General features: G+C 44.7%; 1 protein-coding gene across 1 annotated transcript in view; it reads left to right on the top strand.

Annotated features, from left to right (window-relative positions):
• Positions 1 to 15000, top strand: part of LOC145396380 (uncharacterized) — a 175801-nt gene that overhangs the window by 124456 nt on the left and 36345 nt on the right. Inside the window, exon 6 of the mRNA XM_080269773.1 lies at positions 2476 to 2553. Coding sequence (XP_080125899.1) covers positions 2476 to 2553 — 78 coding nt within the window. The remainder of the gene's footprint in view (positions 1 to 2475; positions 2554 to 15000) is intronic.

Below are 15000 nucleotides of genomic sequence, written 5' to 3'. Positions count from 1 at the left end.
TATTTTTATTATTATTATTGTTACTATTATTATTATTATCGTGGTAGGTGGGGGCGCTCACCATCCACTCACTCGATGTAGTGCAGCTCTCGGGTGTCTGCCCTTTCCTCTCCTCCATCCTTCTTTCCTTCCATCCTCTTCTGTCTTTCTTTCCTTCATTCTTTCCTCTTCCTTCTGCCTGTGGGTGACTCTACACTGAGTGACAAGCCAAATGGTTTCCTGTACACCAGGAAACCATTTACTACGCTGGGTGGTAACCATATAACCAAATTATGGCGCCTGGTGGTTTAGTGGGTAATTACGGCGCTCCAATCGGATTGAGCCAGTGAAGGTTTATATCCAAGGGATGGTTGGGGTTTATTGCTCACGTAATGCCACTCAGGGATGAGTGAGGCTGGTCACTCTCATCTTAAATGTCAGGACCAACTTGCCTAGCCCCGGGCTCCTACGCTCCTCATAGGGCAACGTAAGAATGGATGATGGATGGATTATTATTATTATTTTTATTATAATAATTGATGTTTTATTATTATTATTATTATTATTATTATTATTATTATCACCATCATCATCATCACCCCTACCAGTTACGTTCAAGTTTTTGTTTGTATGTCTTCAAGTTATCTCAAAAAGTTATGAGCGAATTTGAATGGAATTTTGTGGATTTGTGGGCCGTGGGACAAGGAAGAGTTGATTCAATTTTGGTGCTGATCTGAGGCGTCTGGAATGAGGTATTGGAGGAGGTGTGCACTCTGGGTCTAGGTAATCCCGGTATGCACAATGATAGGGCTTACCTGGGCAACGCCGGGTACGCCTGCTAGGATAGAAAGATAGATAGGTAGATAGATCGATAGATAGATAGACAGATAGATAGATATATGGATAGATAGATTGATTGATAGATAAAGACAGATAGACAGATAAATAGATAGATAGGCAGATAGACAGATAAATAGACAGATAGTTGGATAGATAGATAGACACTCAGAGGTATTATTCCCGGAGCGAACTCTCGACCTCGCGATCTCGAGTCCAACGCTCTACCACTGAGCCACCCCGCTCCCCTTAGACGTGGAGAGAGAACTGAGATAGACAGATAGATAAATACTAATAGATAGTCACGGTATTACAAAATAGATGAATATTTATAAGTATATCTATTAGTCCCTCTGTCTGTTTATCTATACCTATCTATCTGTCTATCTATCTATCTATATGTGTGTATGTATATATGTATGTATGCATGTACGTAATCTATGTATGTATGTGTATTCATCTATCTATCTGTCTGTCTATCTATTGTTACATAGCCTATGATTTCATCATCCTTGTGTAATTTTAACGCACAGTTGCTGCATGTTTGATCACGAGCGTGTTCTGCCTCAGTCCCCCCCCTTCTACCGTTATAGTAGAGTAAGTCGTCCTTTCTGTTGTTCAGTGCGGGATTGTCAACTCTTTGTCCCCATGGCTTCATTTGCGCGTCCTGCTTACAAGTTGTATCAGGCTCTGCTGGCCCCTATATAATGAGCTCAGTCTCTGCATCATTGCCACTTAGATCTGCTCCTCATTTTGTTCACATCTCTGTCCTCCCCTGTACAGATATTATTATTGTGAGTGCTCAAGAAATCTCCAACCATCTAGCAGCTGTGTGTAATTTGAGTATAACTGTTGTTGCATTTTTTCTTGTACTGTATAGCATAAGTTTAATTTGTAGGCCTAGTGAAGTTTTTGTAATTCGTGTGGGGTTCTTTATGTCAGTCATTTTTGATAATAGTTTGTATCTGTAATTATTTATCTGGCATTCACTGAGTATTATCTGGTATCTCATTTTATCAGGGCTGACTTAGATAAATTTACTCTTGCTAATTTCATGTTAATAGAGGCTATTGCAGTTAACCATATATTTAACCTGTTTATTTGCCATTACATTATCCTTATGAGTCCTGAATGTTTTGTTGTTAATTTAAGCATTAAACTTTAACTTGTAATTTTACCTAACTCTTTTGTTTTGAACCTGGAACTTTACGGGACAGTAGTGACTCTTCGTATTCTCACTTAAAGTGTACATTATCTTTCTCTGTTCCGTAACAATGTATATATGTATGTATGCATATACGTAATCTATGTATGTATGTGTATTCATCTATCTATCTGTCTGTCTATCTATCTATCTGTCTATCTATCTACCAGTCTATCAACCTGCCTGTTTATGTCTATCTATCTATAAATCTATGTCTATCTGTCTATCTATCTCTATATGCCTGTATGTATGTATGTATGTGTATGTATGTATTGTATGCATGTATGTATGTATGTGTAAGTATGCATCTATCTGTCTATCTATCCATCTATCTATCTGTATCTATGTATTCATCTATCTATCCATCCATCTATCTGTCTGTCTATCAGTCTATCTATCTATCTATCCATCTATCAATCTATCTATCTATCTGTCTATCTATCCCTCAGGTGGAGACACAGTACGTGCGGCCATACGGGAGCGATGACCCCGGGGGAGTTAGGGGCGTATCCCTCCACCTGCCCGCCCATCAGGTAAGTCCCTTAATTAACAGGTGTGTGTGTGTGTGTGTGTGTGTGTGTGTGTGTGTGTGAGAGAGAGAGAGAGAGAGAGAGAGAGAGAGAGAGAGAGAGAGAGAATCTGTCGGAGGTCAAGGTAACAAGAAAAGGTAAGCAATTAAGGTACAAGGTGAACTTAATTTAGTGGAAAGGTTATGGATCAAGCAAGTATGAGGTAAATGGATTCGAGAGCAGTCAGTATAAGATCAAGGTCCCTAGGCTGATATTGTCATTGGTTGAGGAACTCCCTAATACCTTCTCCTAAGCTATTTATTTTGCTTATTACACCTTACTGTCCTCTTCTGTGTTACATAAATCCTTCCAATACCGCCATACTCTGCATAAAGCTCCCTGACACCTTTTCCTAAGCGATTTATTTTGTTTATTACACCTTACTGTCCTCTTCTGTGTTACATAAATCCTTCCAATATCGCCATATTCTGCATAAAGCTCCCTAACACCTTTTCCTAAGCTATTTATTTTGCATATTACACCTTACTGTCCTCTTCTGTGTTACATAAATCCTTCCAATATCGCCATACTCTGCATAAAGCTCCCTAACACCTTTTGCTAAGTGATTTATTTTGCTTATTACACCTTACTGTCCTCTTCTGTGTTACATAAATCCTTCCAGTATCGCCATACTCTGCATAAAGCTCCCTAACACCTTTTCCTAAGCGATTTATTTTGCTTATTACACCTTACTGTCCTCTTCTGTGTTACATAAATCCTTCCAATATCGCCATACTCTGCATAAAGCTCCCTAACACCTTTTCCTAAGCGATTTATTTTGCTTATTACACCTTACTGTCCTCTTCTGTGTTACATAAATCCTTCCAATATCGCCATACTCTGCATAAAGCTCCCTAACACCTTTTCCTAAGCGATTTATTTTGCTTATTACACCTTACTGTCCTCTTCTGTGTTACATAAATCCTTCCAATATCGCCATACTCTGCATAAATAACGTACAAAAAGATGTTAACCTGCCATATCCAAAATAAATCGCTACGGAAGAGGTGCTAGGGAACATCCTTTACCCCCAAGGGATTATTTATCTTTCCCCTAACGCCGTATTCTTGGTGGTTAAGTGAGGGAGGGGGATGCGTGCTGGGGAGGGGAGGGGAAGGGGTAGGAGTAGGAGTGGTGGGGAGGGGAAGGGAAGGGAGATGGGTGGTGGGGAGGGGAAGGGAAGGGGGATGCGTGTGGGGAGGGGAAGGGGAGATGAGTGGTGGGGAGGTGAAGGGAAGGGGGATGTGTGGTGGGGAGGTGAAGGGAAGGGGGATGTGTGGTGGGGAGGGGAAGGGAAGGGGGATGTGTGGTGGGGAGGGGAAGGGAAGGGGGATGTGTGGTGGGGAGGGGAAGGGAAGGGGGATGCATGGTGGGGAGGGGAAGGGAAGGGAATGGTGGGGAGTTGGGGTGGGGTGGGTTGGGATGAACTGAGGCAAGTTAGGGTGGGGTGGGGTAAAAGGGAGGGAAGAAGAAGAGGGTTGGGGTGGGGTGGGGTGAGGCAGGGTTGGGTGGGACAGCTTGGGACTGGGTTGGGATGGGGTCGGGCTGGGTTAGGGTGGGGTTGGGTGGGGGTGGGGCAGGTGGGGGTGGGTTGGGGTGGATTTTCTCTTGTAAACTCTCACTTCCGTCTGCACAAGTGGGGATCCTTCGGGAAATTATCATCTTTCTCCCTCGCGGCCACACATCCCTCTTCTGTCTTTCATTCACTTCCTTCCCCTCTTTTACTCTCTTCTCTCTCTCCTCTGTTTTGTCTTTCTCCTCTCTACTCCCTCTTGGTTCTCTGTCTTTGCTTCTTTCTTCTCTCTTTTCTTTCTTCTCTCTTTCTCTCTTTCTCTCTGGGGAGGAAAATACGTCTTTCTTATTGTTTTTTGCCTGCTTATTTCTTCCTTTGTTTTCCTTCTATCTCTCCTTCATCCTTCCTTCTTTCCATCCTTCCCTCCCTCCTTCAGTCCTTCTTTCCTTCATCCTTCCTTCTTTCTCTCCATCCATTCTTTTTTTCTCTCTACCCTTCCTTCTTTGTCTCCTTCATCTTTCCTTCTTTCTCCTTCATCCTTCCTTCCTTCTTTCTCTCCTTCATCCTTCCTTCCTTCTCTCCTTCATCCTTCCTTCCTTCTCTCCATCCTTCCCTTCTTTTCTCTTTCCTTCTTTCTCTTCTTCATCCTTCCTTCTCTCCTTCATCCTTCCCTCCTTTTCTCCTTCCTTCTTTCTCTCCTTCATCCATCCTTCTTTCCGTCATCCATCCTTCTTTCCTTCATCCTTCATTTTTTGTCTCCATCCTTCTTTCGTTCTCTCCTTCATCCTTACTTCCTTCCCTCCTCCATCATTCTTTCTCTCCCTCATCCTTCCTTCCTCCTTTTCTTCCCTTCTCTTTTCTCTCCTTCATCCTCTTTTTCTTCCTCATTTTACTGTCCTTCGATTTTCTCCTCCTCCTCCTCCTCCTTCTCTCTTTCCTTCTTCCCTCCTTTCTCTCCTTCCTTCCTCACTCTCTTCCTCTTCATCATGTTTTCTCTCTTTCCTCTTTTCTCTTCCTCTTCTGTGTTTTCTTATCTTTGGTCTTCCTTCCTTCCTTCCTGCCTTCCATCCATCTTTCCTTCCTTCCTTCCCATCTTTCCTTCCTTCCTTCCTTCCCATCTTTCCTTCCTTCCTTCCCATCTTTCCTTCCTTCCTTCCCATCTTTCCTTCCTTCCTTCCCATCTTTCCTTCCTTCCTTCCTTCCCATCTTTCCTTCCTTCCTTCCCATCTTTCCTTCCTTCCTTCCCATCTTTCCTTCCTTCTTTCCCATCTTTCCTTCCTTCCTTCCCATCTTTCCTTCCTTCCTTCCCATCTTTCCTTCCTTACTTCCTCCTTTCCTTCCATTTTTCTTTCCTTTTTTCCCTCATCGTCCCTACTGCTTTCCTTCCTTCTCTCCCTCCTCCGTTCCTTCCTTCCTTCCTTCTCTCCTTCGTCCGTTCCTTCCTTCCTTCCTTCTTTCCTTCCTCCCTTCCTTAATTCATTCTACCCTTTCTTTTTCCCTAATCATCCCCACTTCCTTCCTTCCTTCTTTCCTTCCTTCTTTCCTTCCTTCCTTCCTTCTTTCCTTCCTTCTTTCCTTCCTTCCTTCCTCCTTTCTTTCCCTTTCTTCATTCCTTTTTTCCATCCATCTTTCCTTCCTTCCTCCTTTCTTTCCTCTTTTCCTTTTTCTTTCCTCCCTTCTTCCTTCTTCCTTGCCTTCCTTCTTTTCTTACGTCTTTCCTTCTTTCCTTCCTTCCTTTTTTCAGTCCTCCTTTTCTTCACTCCTTCTTTCTTCCCTTTCTTTATCCCCCCATCATCCCTGCTTCCTCCCTCCCTCCCTCCCTCCCTCACTTCTTCCCTTCCTTCCTTCCATCCATCTTTCCTTCCTTCCTTCCTTCCATCCATCTTCCCTTCCTTCCTTCCATCCATCTTTCCTTCCTTCCTTCCTTCCATCCATCTTTCCTTCCTTCCTTCCATCCATCTTTCCTTCCTTCCTTCCATCCATCTTTCCTTCCTTCCCTCCCTCCCTCCTTCCTTCCTTCCTTCATTTTTATTCCTATTTTCTTTGGCTTCCTCTTTAAATATCTATAAATCTTTCTCGTGTGACAGTCTCTCTCTCTCTCTCTCTCTCTCTCTCTCTCTCTCTCTCTCTCTCTCGTCATTATTTTTCATCTGTCCAATCCCTACATCCATCCATCCATCCACCCACCCACCCACCCACCCACCCATCCATCCGTCCATCCATCCATCCATCCATCCATCCATCCATCCATCCATCCATCCATCCACCCACCCACCCACTCACCCACCAATCCATCCATCCATCCATCCATTCATCCATCCACCCACTCACCCATCCATCCATCCATCCATCCATTAATCCATCCACCCACCTATCCCTCCACCCCACCACCTAGAGCATCACGTTACCTGTCTCACCTTTCCAATTAACCAGCCTTGCAGCATCCAGGTTCGATTTCATGACCCGATACAGTCGCCACCAAAAAAATGTTAAGGGATTATTTTTTTTTTTCCGTCTTTTAAAAATTTTTCCGATAATGGAATGGTGGTGGAGGTGGTGATTGTGGTGGTGATGGTGGTTGTGGTGGTGGTGTTTGTGACTGTGGTGGTGGTGGTGGTGGTGGTGATTGTGGTGGTGGTGGTGATTGTGATGGTGATGGTGGTTGTGGTGGTGGTGGTTGTGACTGTGGTGGTGGTGGTGGTGGTGGTGGTGATTGTGATGGTGATGGTGGTTGTGGTGGTGGTGGTTGTGACTGTGGTGGTGGTGGTGGTGATGGTGGTGGTGGTGGTGGTGGTGATTGTGGTGATGGTGGTGATTGTGGTGGTGGTGGTAGTGATTGTGGTGGTGGTGGTAGTGATTGTGGTGGTAGTGGTGGTTTTAGTGGTGGTGAATCTCTCTCTCTCTCTCTCTCTCTCTCTCTCTCTCTCTCTCTCACCATCTGTGAATCATTCTATATTTGTCTGTCTGTCTGTCTGTCTGTCTGTCTGTCTCTCTCTCTCTCTCTCTCTCTCTCTCTCTCTCTCTCTCTCTCTCTCTCTCTCTCTCTCTCACATTATCGGAGTCTAGTGTTCCTCATTATCGTCATCATCTCCTATATCTCATTTCTCCTGCCAATAATTTCTCTCTGTTTTCTGTTTCCCTCCATTTCCTTCCTTTCTCTCCTTCCCTCTTCCTCTTTCCTCCTTCCTCTCCCTTTCCATCTTTCTTTCTCTCCTTCCCTCTTCCTCCTTCCTCCTTCCTTACCCTTATCATCTTTCCTTCTTTCCTTCCTTTCTTTCCTTCTCTCTTTCCATCTTTCCTTCCCTCCTGCCATGTTTCTTTCCCTCCTTCTATCTTTCCTTCTCTCCTTCCATCTCATTCTCTCCTTCCATCTTTCCTTCCTTCCATCCATCTTTCCTTCTCTCCTTCCGTCTTTCTTTCCTTCCTTCCATCTTTCCTTCCTTCCTTCCATCTTTCCTTCCTTCCATCTTTCCTTCTCTCCTTCCATCTTTCCCTCCATCTTTCCTTCTCTCCTTCCATTCTTCCTTCTGTCCTTCCATCCTTCCTTCTCCTTCCCTCCTTCCACCTTTCCTTCCCTCCTTCCATCTTTCCTTCTCTCCTTCCATCCTTCCTTCTCTCCTTCCATCTTTCCTTCCCTCTTTCCTTCCCTCCTTTCACCTTTCCTTCTCTCCTTCCATCTTTCCTTCTCCTTCCATCTTTCCTTCACGCCTTCGATCTTTCCTTCACTCCTTCCATCTTTTCCTCCATCTTTCCTTCTCTCCTCCCATCTTTCCCGCATTCCTTCCCTCCTTCCATCTTTCCTTCTCTCCTTCCATCTTTCCTTCTGTCCTTCCTTTCTTTCCTTCCTTCCTTCCATCTTTCCTTCCCTCCTTCCATCCTTCCTTCCCTCCTTCCATCTTTCCTTCAGTCCTTCCATCTTTCCTTCTCTCCTGCCTTTCTTTCCTTCCCCTTATCATTTTTCCTTCTTTCCTCTCTGCTTTCTCTTTCCTCCTTCCTCTCTTTCATTCCTTTATCATCTTCCTCCTTCCTTTCTTTCCTTCCCTTTTTGTCTCTCCTTCTCTCTCCTTTCTCCTTCCTCTCTCTGATGTCCCTGATTCCTTCTCTCCTTTTCCTTTTCCTTCTTACTGTCTCTTCCTTTCGTCTCCCTTTCATTCTCTTGCCTCTTCCTTTTCCATTCTCTCTCTCTCTCTCTCTCTCTCTCTCTCTCTCTCTCTCTCTCTCTCTCTCTCTCTCGTGTCTCTCCTTTCTCCTTATCTCTCTCTTCTTTCTTCTTTTTGTCTCTCTTCTTTCTTCTTTTTGTCTCTCTTCTTTCTCCTTTCTCTCTCTCTCTCTCTCCCCCCTTCATCCTCTTCTCTCTCTTTCACTTCATGTCCTCATCTTCCCTCCATTTTCTCCATTTCTTCCTCCTTTCTCCTCCCCTTCTATCATTTCCCGTCTCTCTTGATTCCTCTTTCTTCCTTCTCTCTTCCATCCCCATCCCTCCTTCCATTCTGTCATTTCCTCTCTCATTTCCTCCCTCTGCTTCCTCTCTTTCCTCCTCATCTCTCCTACTTTCCTTCCCTCCTTCTCATTTCTCTTTCTTCATTATCTCATTTTCGCCTCATATGCAAGACACAAGAACCAGTATTCTCGTCTGTTAAGGAAGCTCCCTAACACCTTTTCCTAAGCGATTTATTTTGCTTATTACACCTTACTGTCCTCTTCTGTGTTACATAAATCCTTCCAATATCGCCATACTCTGCATAAAGCTCCCTAACACCTTTTCCTTAGCGATTTATTTTGCTTATTACACCTTACTGTCCTCTGTCTGTGTTACATAAATCCTTCCAATATCGCCATACTCTGCATAAAGCTCCCTAACACCTTTTCCTAAGCGATTTATTTTGCTTATTACACCTTACTGTCCTCTGTCTGTTACATAAATCCTTCCAATATCGCCATACTCTGCATAAAGCTCCCTAACACCTTTTCCTAAGCGATTTATTTTGCTTATTACAGCTTACTGTTCTCTGTCTGTGTTACATAAATCCTTCCAATATCGCCATACTCTGCATAAATAACGTACAAAAGGATATTAACCTGCCATATCCAAAAATAAATCGCCAAGGAAGAAGTGTTAGGGAGCCCCACGAGAATGCGTGTCAGGGAGATGTAGAAATGAGTGGAAATGGGTGGAATGAGAGTGTCAGGAGTGCTAAGGAAATGGGTGTGCGGGACAAGGAAGTGGTTGGAACTGGGAGGAAATAGTGTCAGAGGTGTTAATGAAATGGGTGTGGAAGACAAAGTAATGGGTGGAATGGGGTGGTTTTGGTGAAGGGTGAGGAGGGACGAGGAGTGTACGTTCACACTGTGCACTGCGCCTTTTCCACGCTGTGTAATGTTAACTCAACGTACCCGTACCTAATGTCATGTCGGAGTTATTTATTCATTAAATTACTCATTGTACTTTACTACTTTCTCTTTCAGGTTATTCATACTGGTAGCTTATAGATAATGTATTATAGAATGTAGCTTTTCCTTTTCAGTCTTTCCTATAAAATTTCCATGTCAGTTTTTCCATGCTGCGTGGTGGTTTTTCTCACTTTTTCCTGCCAGTTTTTCCTAGAGGGTTTGGGGGTGGGGTTGCTTTACTATCCTTATCCTTCAGCATGTAGAGTTAGATCTTGTAGTCATAGTCTTGCTTTACTATCCTTATCCTTCAGCATGTAGAGTTAGATCTTGTAGTCATAGTCTTGCTTTACTATCCTTATCCTTCAGCATGTAGAGTTAGATCTTGTAGTCATAGTCTTGCTTTACTATCCTTATCCTTCAGCATGTAGAGTTAGATCTTGTAGTCATAGTCTTGCTTTACTATCCCTATCCTTCAGCGTGTAGAGTTAGATCTTGTAGTCATAGTCTTGCTTTACTATCCTTATCCTTCAGCATGTAGAGTTAGATCTTGTAGTCATAGTCTTGCTTTACTATCCTTATCCTTCAGCATGTAGAGTTAGATCTTGTAGTCATAGTCTTGCTTTACTATCCTTATCCTTCAGCATGTAGAGTTAGATCTTGTAGTCATAGTCTTGCTTTACTATCCTTATCCTTCAGCATGTAGAGTTAGATCTTGTAGTCATAGTCTTGCTTTACTATCCTTATCCTTCAGCATGTAGAGTTAGATCTTGTAGTCATAGTCTTGCTTTACTATCCTTATCCTTCAGCATGTAGAGTTAGATCTTGCAGTCATAGTCTTGCTTTACTATCCTTATCCTTCAGCATGTAGAGTTAGATCTTGTAGTCATAGTCTTGCTTTACTATCCTTATCCTTCAGCATGTAGAGTTAGATCTCGTAGTCATAGTCTTGCTTTACTATCCTTATCCTTCAGCATGTAGAGTTAGATCTTGTAGTCATAGTCTTGCTTTACTATCCTTATCCTTCAGCATGTAGAGTTAGATCTCGTAGTCATAGTCTTGCTTTACTATCCTTATCCTTCAGCATGTAGAGTTAGATCTTGTAGTCATAGTCTTGCTTTACTATCCTTATCCTTCAGCATGTAGAGTTAGATCTTGTAGTCATAGTCTTGTTTTACTATCCTTATCCTTCAGCATGTAGAGTTAGATCTTGTAGTCATAGTCTTGCTTTACTATCCTTATCCTTCAGCATGTAGAGTTAGATCTTGTAGTCATAGTCTTGCTTTACTATCCTTATCCTTCAGCATGTAGAGTTAGATCTTGTAGTCATAGTCTTGCTTTACTATCCTTATCCTTCAGCATGTAGAGTTAGATCTTGTAGTCATAGTCTTGCTTTACTATCCTTATCCTTCAGCATGTAGAGTTAGATCTTGTAGTCATAGTCTTGCTTTACTATCCTTATCCTTCAGCATGTAGAGTTAGATCTTGTAGTCATAGTCTACTCTGTAACAAGCAGCCTCGAAAGGACCATAAGGTCTGTTGCTGTTTGCTTTCCTTTGTATTCCTTTATTCTGTAAAAATTAGGGCTATAGGATTAATAGTTTGAGTGGAGTGCGGATTTTTTGATTATCCTCAAAAAATGGTAGTGTGGGGGGTTAAAAAATGGGTGTAGGGGGTAAAGAAATGGGTGGAAGGAGGTGAAATTTTAGTGGAGGGTGGAGAGGGGCCAAGAGAGTATATTCTGTAAAATTGAGGAGTGTAGGATTAATGGTTTGCGTGGAGTGAGGTTTATTTTTTTAGGTATTGTCAAAGAATCATAGTGTAGGGAGTTAAAGAAATGGGTGTGGACGACAAAGTAATGGGTGGAATGGGGTGGAATTTTGGTGGAGGGTGGAGAGAAGCCATGAGAATATAACCTGTAAAAATGAGGATTGTAGGATTAATAGTTTGAGTGAAGATTTTTTTTTTTTTTAATATAGTCAGAGAATGGTAGTGTGGGGGGGGGGTTCAAAAAATGGGTGTAGGGGATAAAGTAATGGGTGGAATTGGGTGAAATTTTGATGGAAGGTGGAGAGAGACCATGAGAGTATAACCTGTGAAAATGAGGACTGTAGTTTAAATGGGTTGAGTGAAGTGAAGATTTTTTAATATCGTCAGAGAATCATAATGTAGGCGGGTTAAAGAAATGGGTGTGGAGGACAAAGTAATGGGTGGAGTTGAGTGGAATTTGGGTGGTGGATGGAGAGGGGCCATGAGAGTATACCCTGTGAAAATGAGGACTGTGGGATTAATAGTTTGAGTGGAGTGAAGATTTTTTTATGTCTTCAAGGAATGATAGTGTCAGGAGTGTTAAAAAAAAATGGGTGTAGAGGACAAAGTAATGGGTGGGATAGGGTGGAATTTGGGTGGAGGGTGGAGAGGGAGGGGTCCATGGGAAAATACCCTAATGGTTTTCCTTGTCTTCTCTCTTTCCTCTTCTCTCCTTCCCTCTTTCTCTCTCCTTTGTTTCCTACCGTTTCTCTTTTCCCCTCTCGCCTCTCTCTCTCTGTCTCCTCTTCTGGCTTTCTCTCTTTCCCTCTTTTCTTTGTCCTTTCTGTTCTTCCTTTGTCATCATTCTCTCTCTCTCTCTCTCTCTCTCTCTCTCTCTCAGTGAGCTATATCGACCTGTCTCTCTAATTTTATTTTACTCTTCATTTCCTTGTCTCAGAGCACATACCTTCCTCTTTTTCTCCTCTCTTTTTCTCTCTTCCTCCTCTCTTTCTCTCTCTTCCTCCTCTCTTTTTCTCTCTTCCTCCCCTCTCTTTTTCTTCCTCTCCTTCTCTATTCCTCCCCTCTCTTTCGCGCTAATCACTCTTCCTCTTCTCTCTTTCTCTCCCTGTCCTTCTCTCCTCCCCCCTCTCTTCACTCTTCCTTCCCTCTCTTTCTTCCCCTCTCCTCCTTTCTTCCTCCTCCTTTCCCCACCTTTCATCTTTCTCTCCTTCCCTCACCTTCTCTCTTCTTCCCCTCTCTTTCTGTCTTTCTCCCCTCTCTCTCCCTTTCACTCCCCTCTCTTTCCCTCTTCTTTCTTCCAGTCTGTTTCTCTCACTCTCCTTCTCTCTTCTTCCCTTCTCTCTTTCCCTCTCCTTCTCTCTTTCTCCCCTCTCTTTCCCTCCAACTCCCTGTATCTCCCTCTCTGCCCTCTCTTTCTCACCCTCCCTCTCTATCTCTGTCTCCCTCTCTCTCTTCCACTCCTTCTCCCCTCTCTTTCTCCCTCTCCTTTCACCTCTTCCTTCCCTCTCTTTCTCTCCTATTTTCCTCACCTCTTTTTCTCTTTCAGGTTACGTCACTCTCTCTCTCTCTCTCTCTCTCTCTCTCTCTCTCTCTCTCTCTCTCTCTCTCTCTCTCTCTCTCTCTCTCTCTCCAGGGTCAGAGCAAATCACAGTCAACTTGTGACCTCGATCGAACCTTCCCTTGAGGTCACGTGAGGTCATATTAGGTCAAGTGTCCCCTTAGGTCACAGTCATCTCCCCTTCCTCCCTCTTCCTCTTCCCTCTTCCTCTTCCCCTCTTCCTCTTCCCCTCTCCCCTCTTCCTCTTTCCTCCTTCCCTCTTCCCCTTTTCCTCTCCTCCCTTTCTGTCTTTCCCATCTCTCCTTCCCTCTTCCTCTTCTCCCTTTCCTTCTTTCCTCATCCTCTTCCACCTTTCCTCTCCTCCCTTCCCTCTTCCTTTCTCCCTTCCCCATCTTTCCCTCTGTCCTCTCCTTCTTCCCCTTTCCATCTTCCTCTTCCCTCTTCCTCTTTCTCTCTTCCTCTTTCCCTCTTCCCTCTTCCTCTTTCCTTCTTCCCTCCCTCTCTTTCCCTCTTCCCTCTTCCTCTTTCCTTCTTCCCTTCTTCTCTTTCCCTCTTCCCTCTTCCTCTTTCCTTCTTCCCTTCTTCTCTTTCCTCTTCCTCTTTCCTTCTTCCCTCCTTCTCTTTCCCTCTTCCCTCTTCCTCTTTCCTTTTTCCCTCCTTCTCTTTCCCTCTTCCCTCTTCCTCCTTCCCTCTTCCCTCTTCCTCCTTCCCTCTTCCCTCTTCCTCCTTCCCTCTTCCCTCTTCCTCTTTCCCTCTTCCTTCTTCCTCTTCCCCTCTTCCCTCTCCCCTCTTTCTTTTCCTCCCTTCCCCCTCCCTTTCTCTCCTCCCCATCTCTCCCTCTGCCCCCTCCTCCCTCCCCTTTCCCTCTTCCTCTTCCCCATTTCCTTTCCTCCCTTCCCCTCTCTTTCTCTTCTCCCTATCTCTCCCTCTGCCCTCTCCTCCCTCCCCTTTCCTTTCCTCCTTCCCTCTCCCCTCTTCCCTTCCATTTCTCTCCATCCCATCTCTCCCTTTGCCCTTTCCTTCTTTCCCCTCCCCTCTTCCTCTTCCCCTCTTCCTCTTCCTCTTTCCCCTTCCGCCTCTCTCTTACCCTTCCTTTCTTCCTCTTTTCCTCTTCATTTTCCTCTCTTCCCCTATTCCTCTTCCTCTTCCTCTCTTCCCCCTCCTCTTTCTCTTCTCACAGTCTCCTTCCCATCTTTCTCTCTCTCTCTCTCTCTCTCTCTCTCTTTGTCATCGAGGTATATAGAGATTAACACTATGGTGCTAGTCACGAAGAAGTGCTGTGGAAAGGATGGAGAGCTGTATTATCCCCCCCCCTCTCTCTCTCATTTTGTCTTTTTCTTTCCCTATTAGTTTGTCTGTCTGTCTGTCTGTCTGTCTGTCTCTCTCTCTCTCTCTCTCTCTCTCTCTCTCTCTCATTATGTCTTTTTCCTTACTGGTCTGTCTGTCTGTTTCTCTCTCTCATTCTTTCTTCGCTTATTTGTCTGTCTGTCTGTCTCCCTCTCTCTCTCTCTCTCTCTCTCTCTCTCTCTCTCTCTCTCTCATTGCACAACATCCAGACATGAAGTAGTGAATGAATCAGCTACATACAGACCTTGCGTGATCTGAGTGCGACTTCAAGGACCACTAGTCACCCTTGAAGCTCATCCTCGGCCTGTCTCACCCTTAACTCTTGTGGATTTGTTCTGAGGTGGAGAGCAAGGCCTTCACGCGGTGGCACTGATATAACTGGTCGGATCCACTGCCTGGTTATACACACGTCCCTCAACTCCCTCCCTAACCCCCACCCCAGCTCAACCCCAACCCCCTCCCACCTCACTCCAACCCCCTACCAGTCACCCTAACCCCCTCCCACCCCACCCCAACCCCCTACCAGTCACCCCAACCCCCTCCCACCCCACCCCAACCCCAGATAAGTCAACATAACCCCCTCCCACTCCACCCAACCCCTACCAGTCAACCTAGCACCCTCCCACCCCACCTCAACCCCCAACCAGTCAACCTAACCCCCTCCCACCCCACCCTAACCCCCACCAGTCAACCCAACCCCCTCCCACCCCACCCCAACCCCCTACCAGTCAGCCTAACCCCCTCCCACCCCACCTCAACCCCCTACCAGACAGTCTAACCCCCTCCCACCCCACCCCAACCCCCTACCAGTCAGCCTAACCCCCTCCCACCCCAC

This window comes from Coenobita brevimanus, chromosome 37 (assembly GCF_032717465.1).
Source record: "Coenobita brevimanus isolate Jiangsu-jjx chromosome 37, ASM3271746v2, whole genome shotgun sequence".
NCBI classification, from domain to species: Eukaryota; Metazoa; Arthropoda; class Malacostraca; order Decapoda; family Coenobitidae; genus Coenobita; species Coenobita brevimanus.
This window is presented reverse-complemented; position numbering and strand designations above follow the sequence as displayed.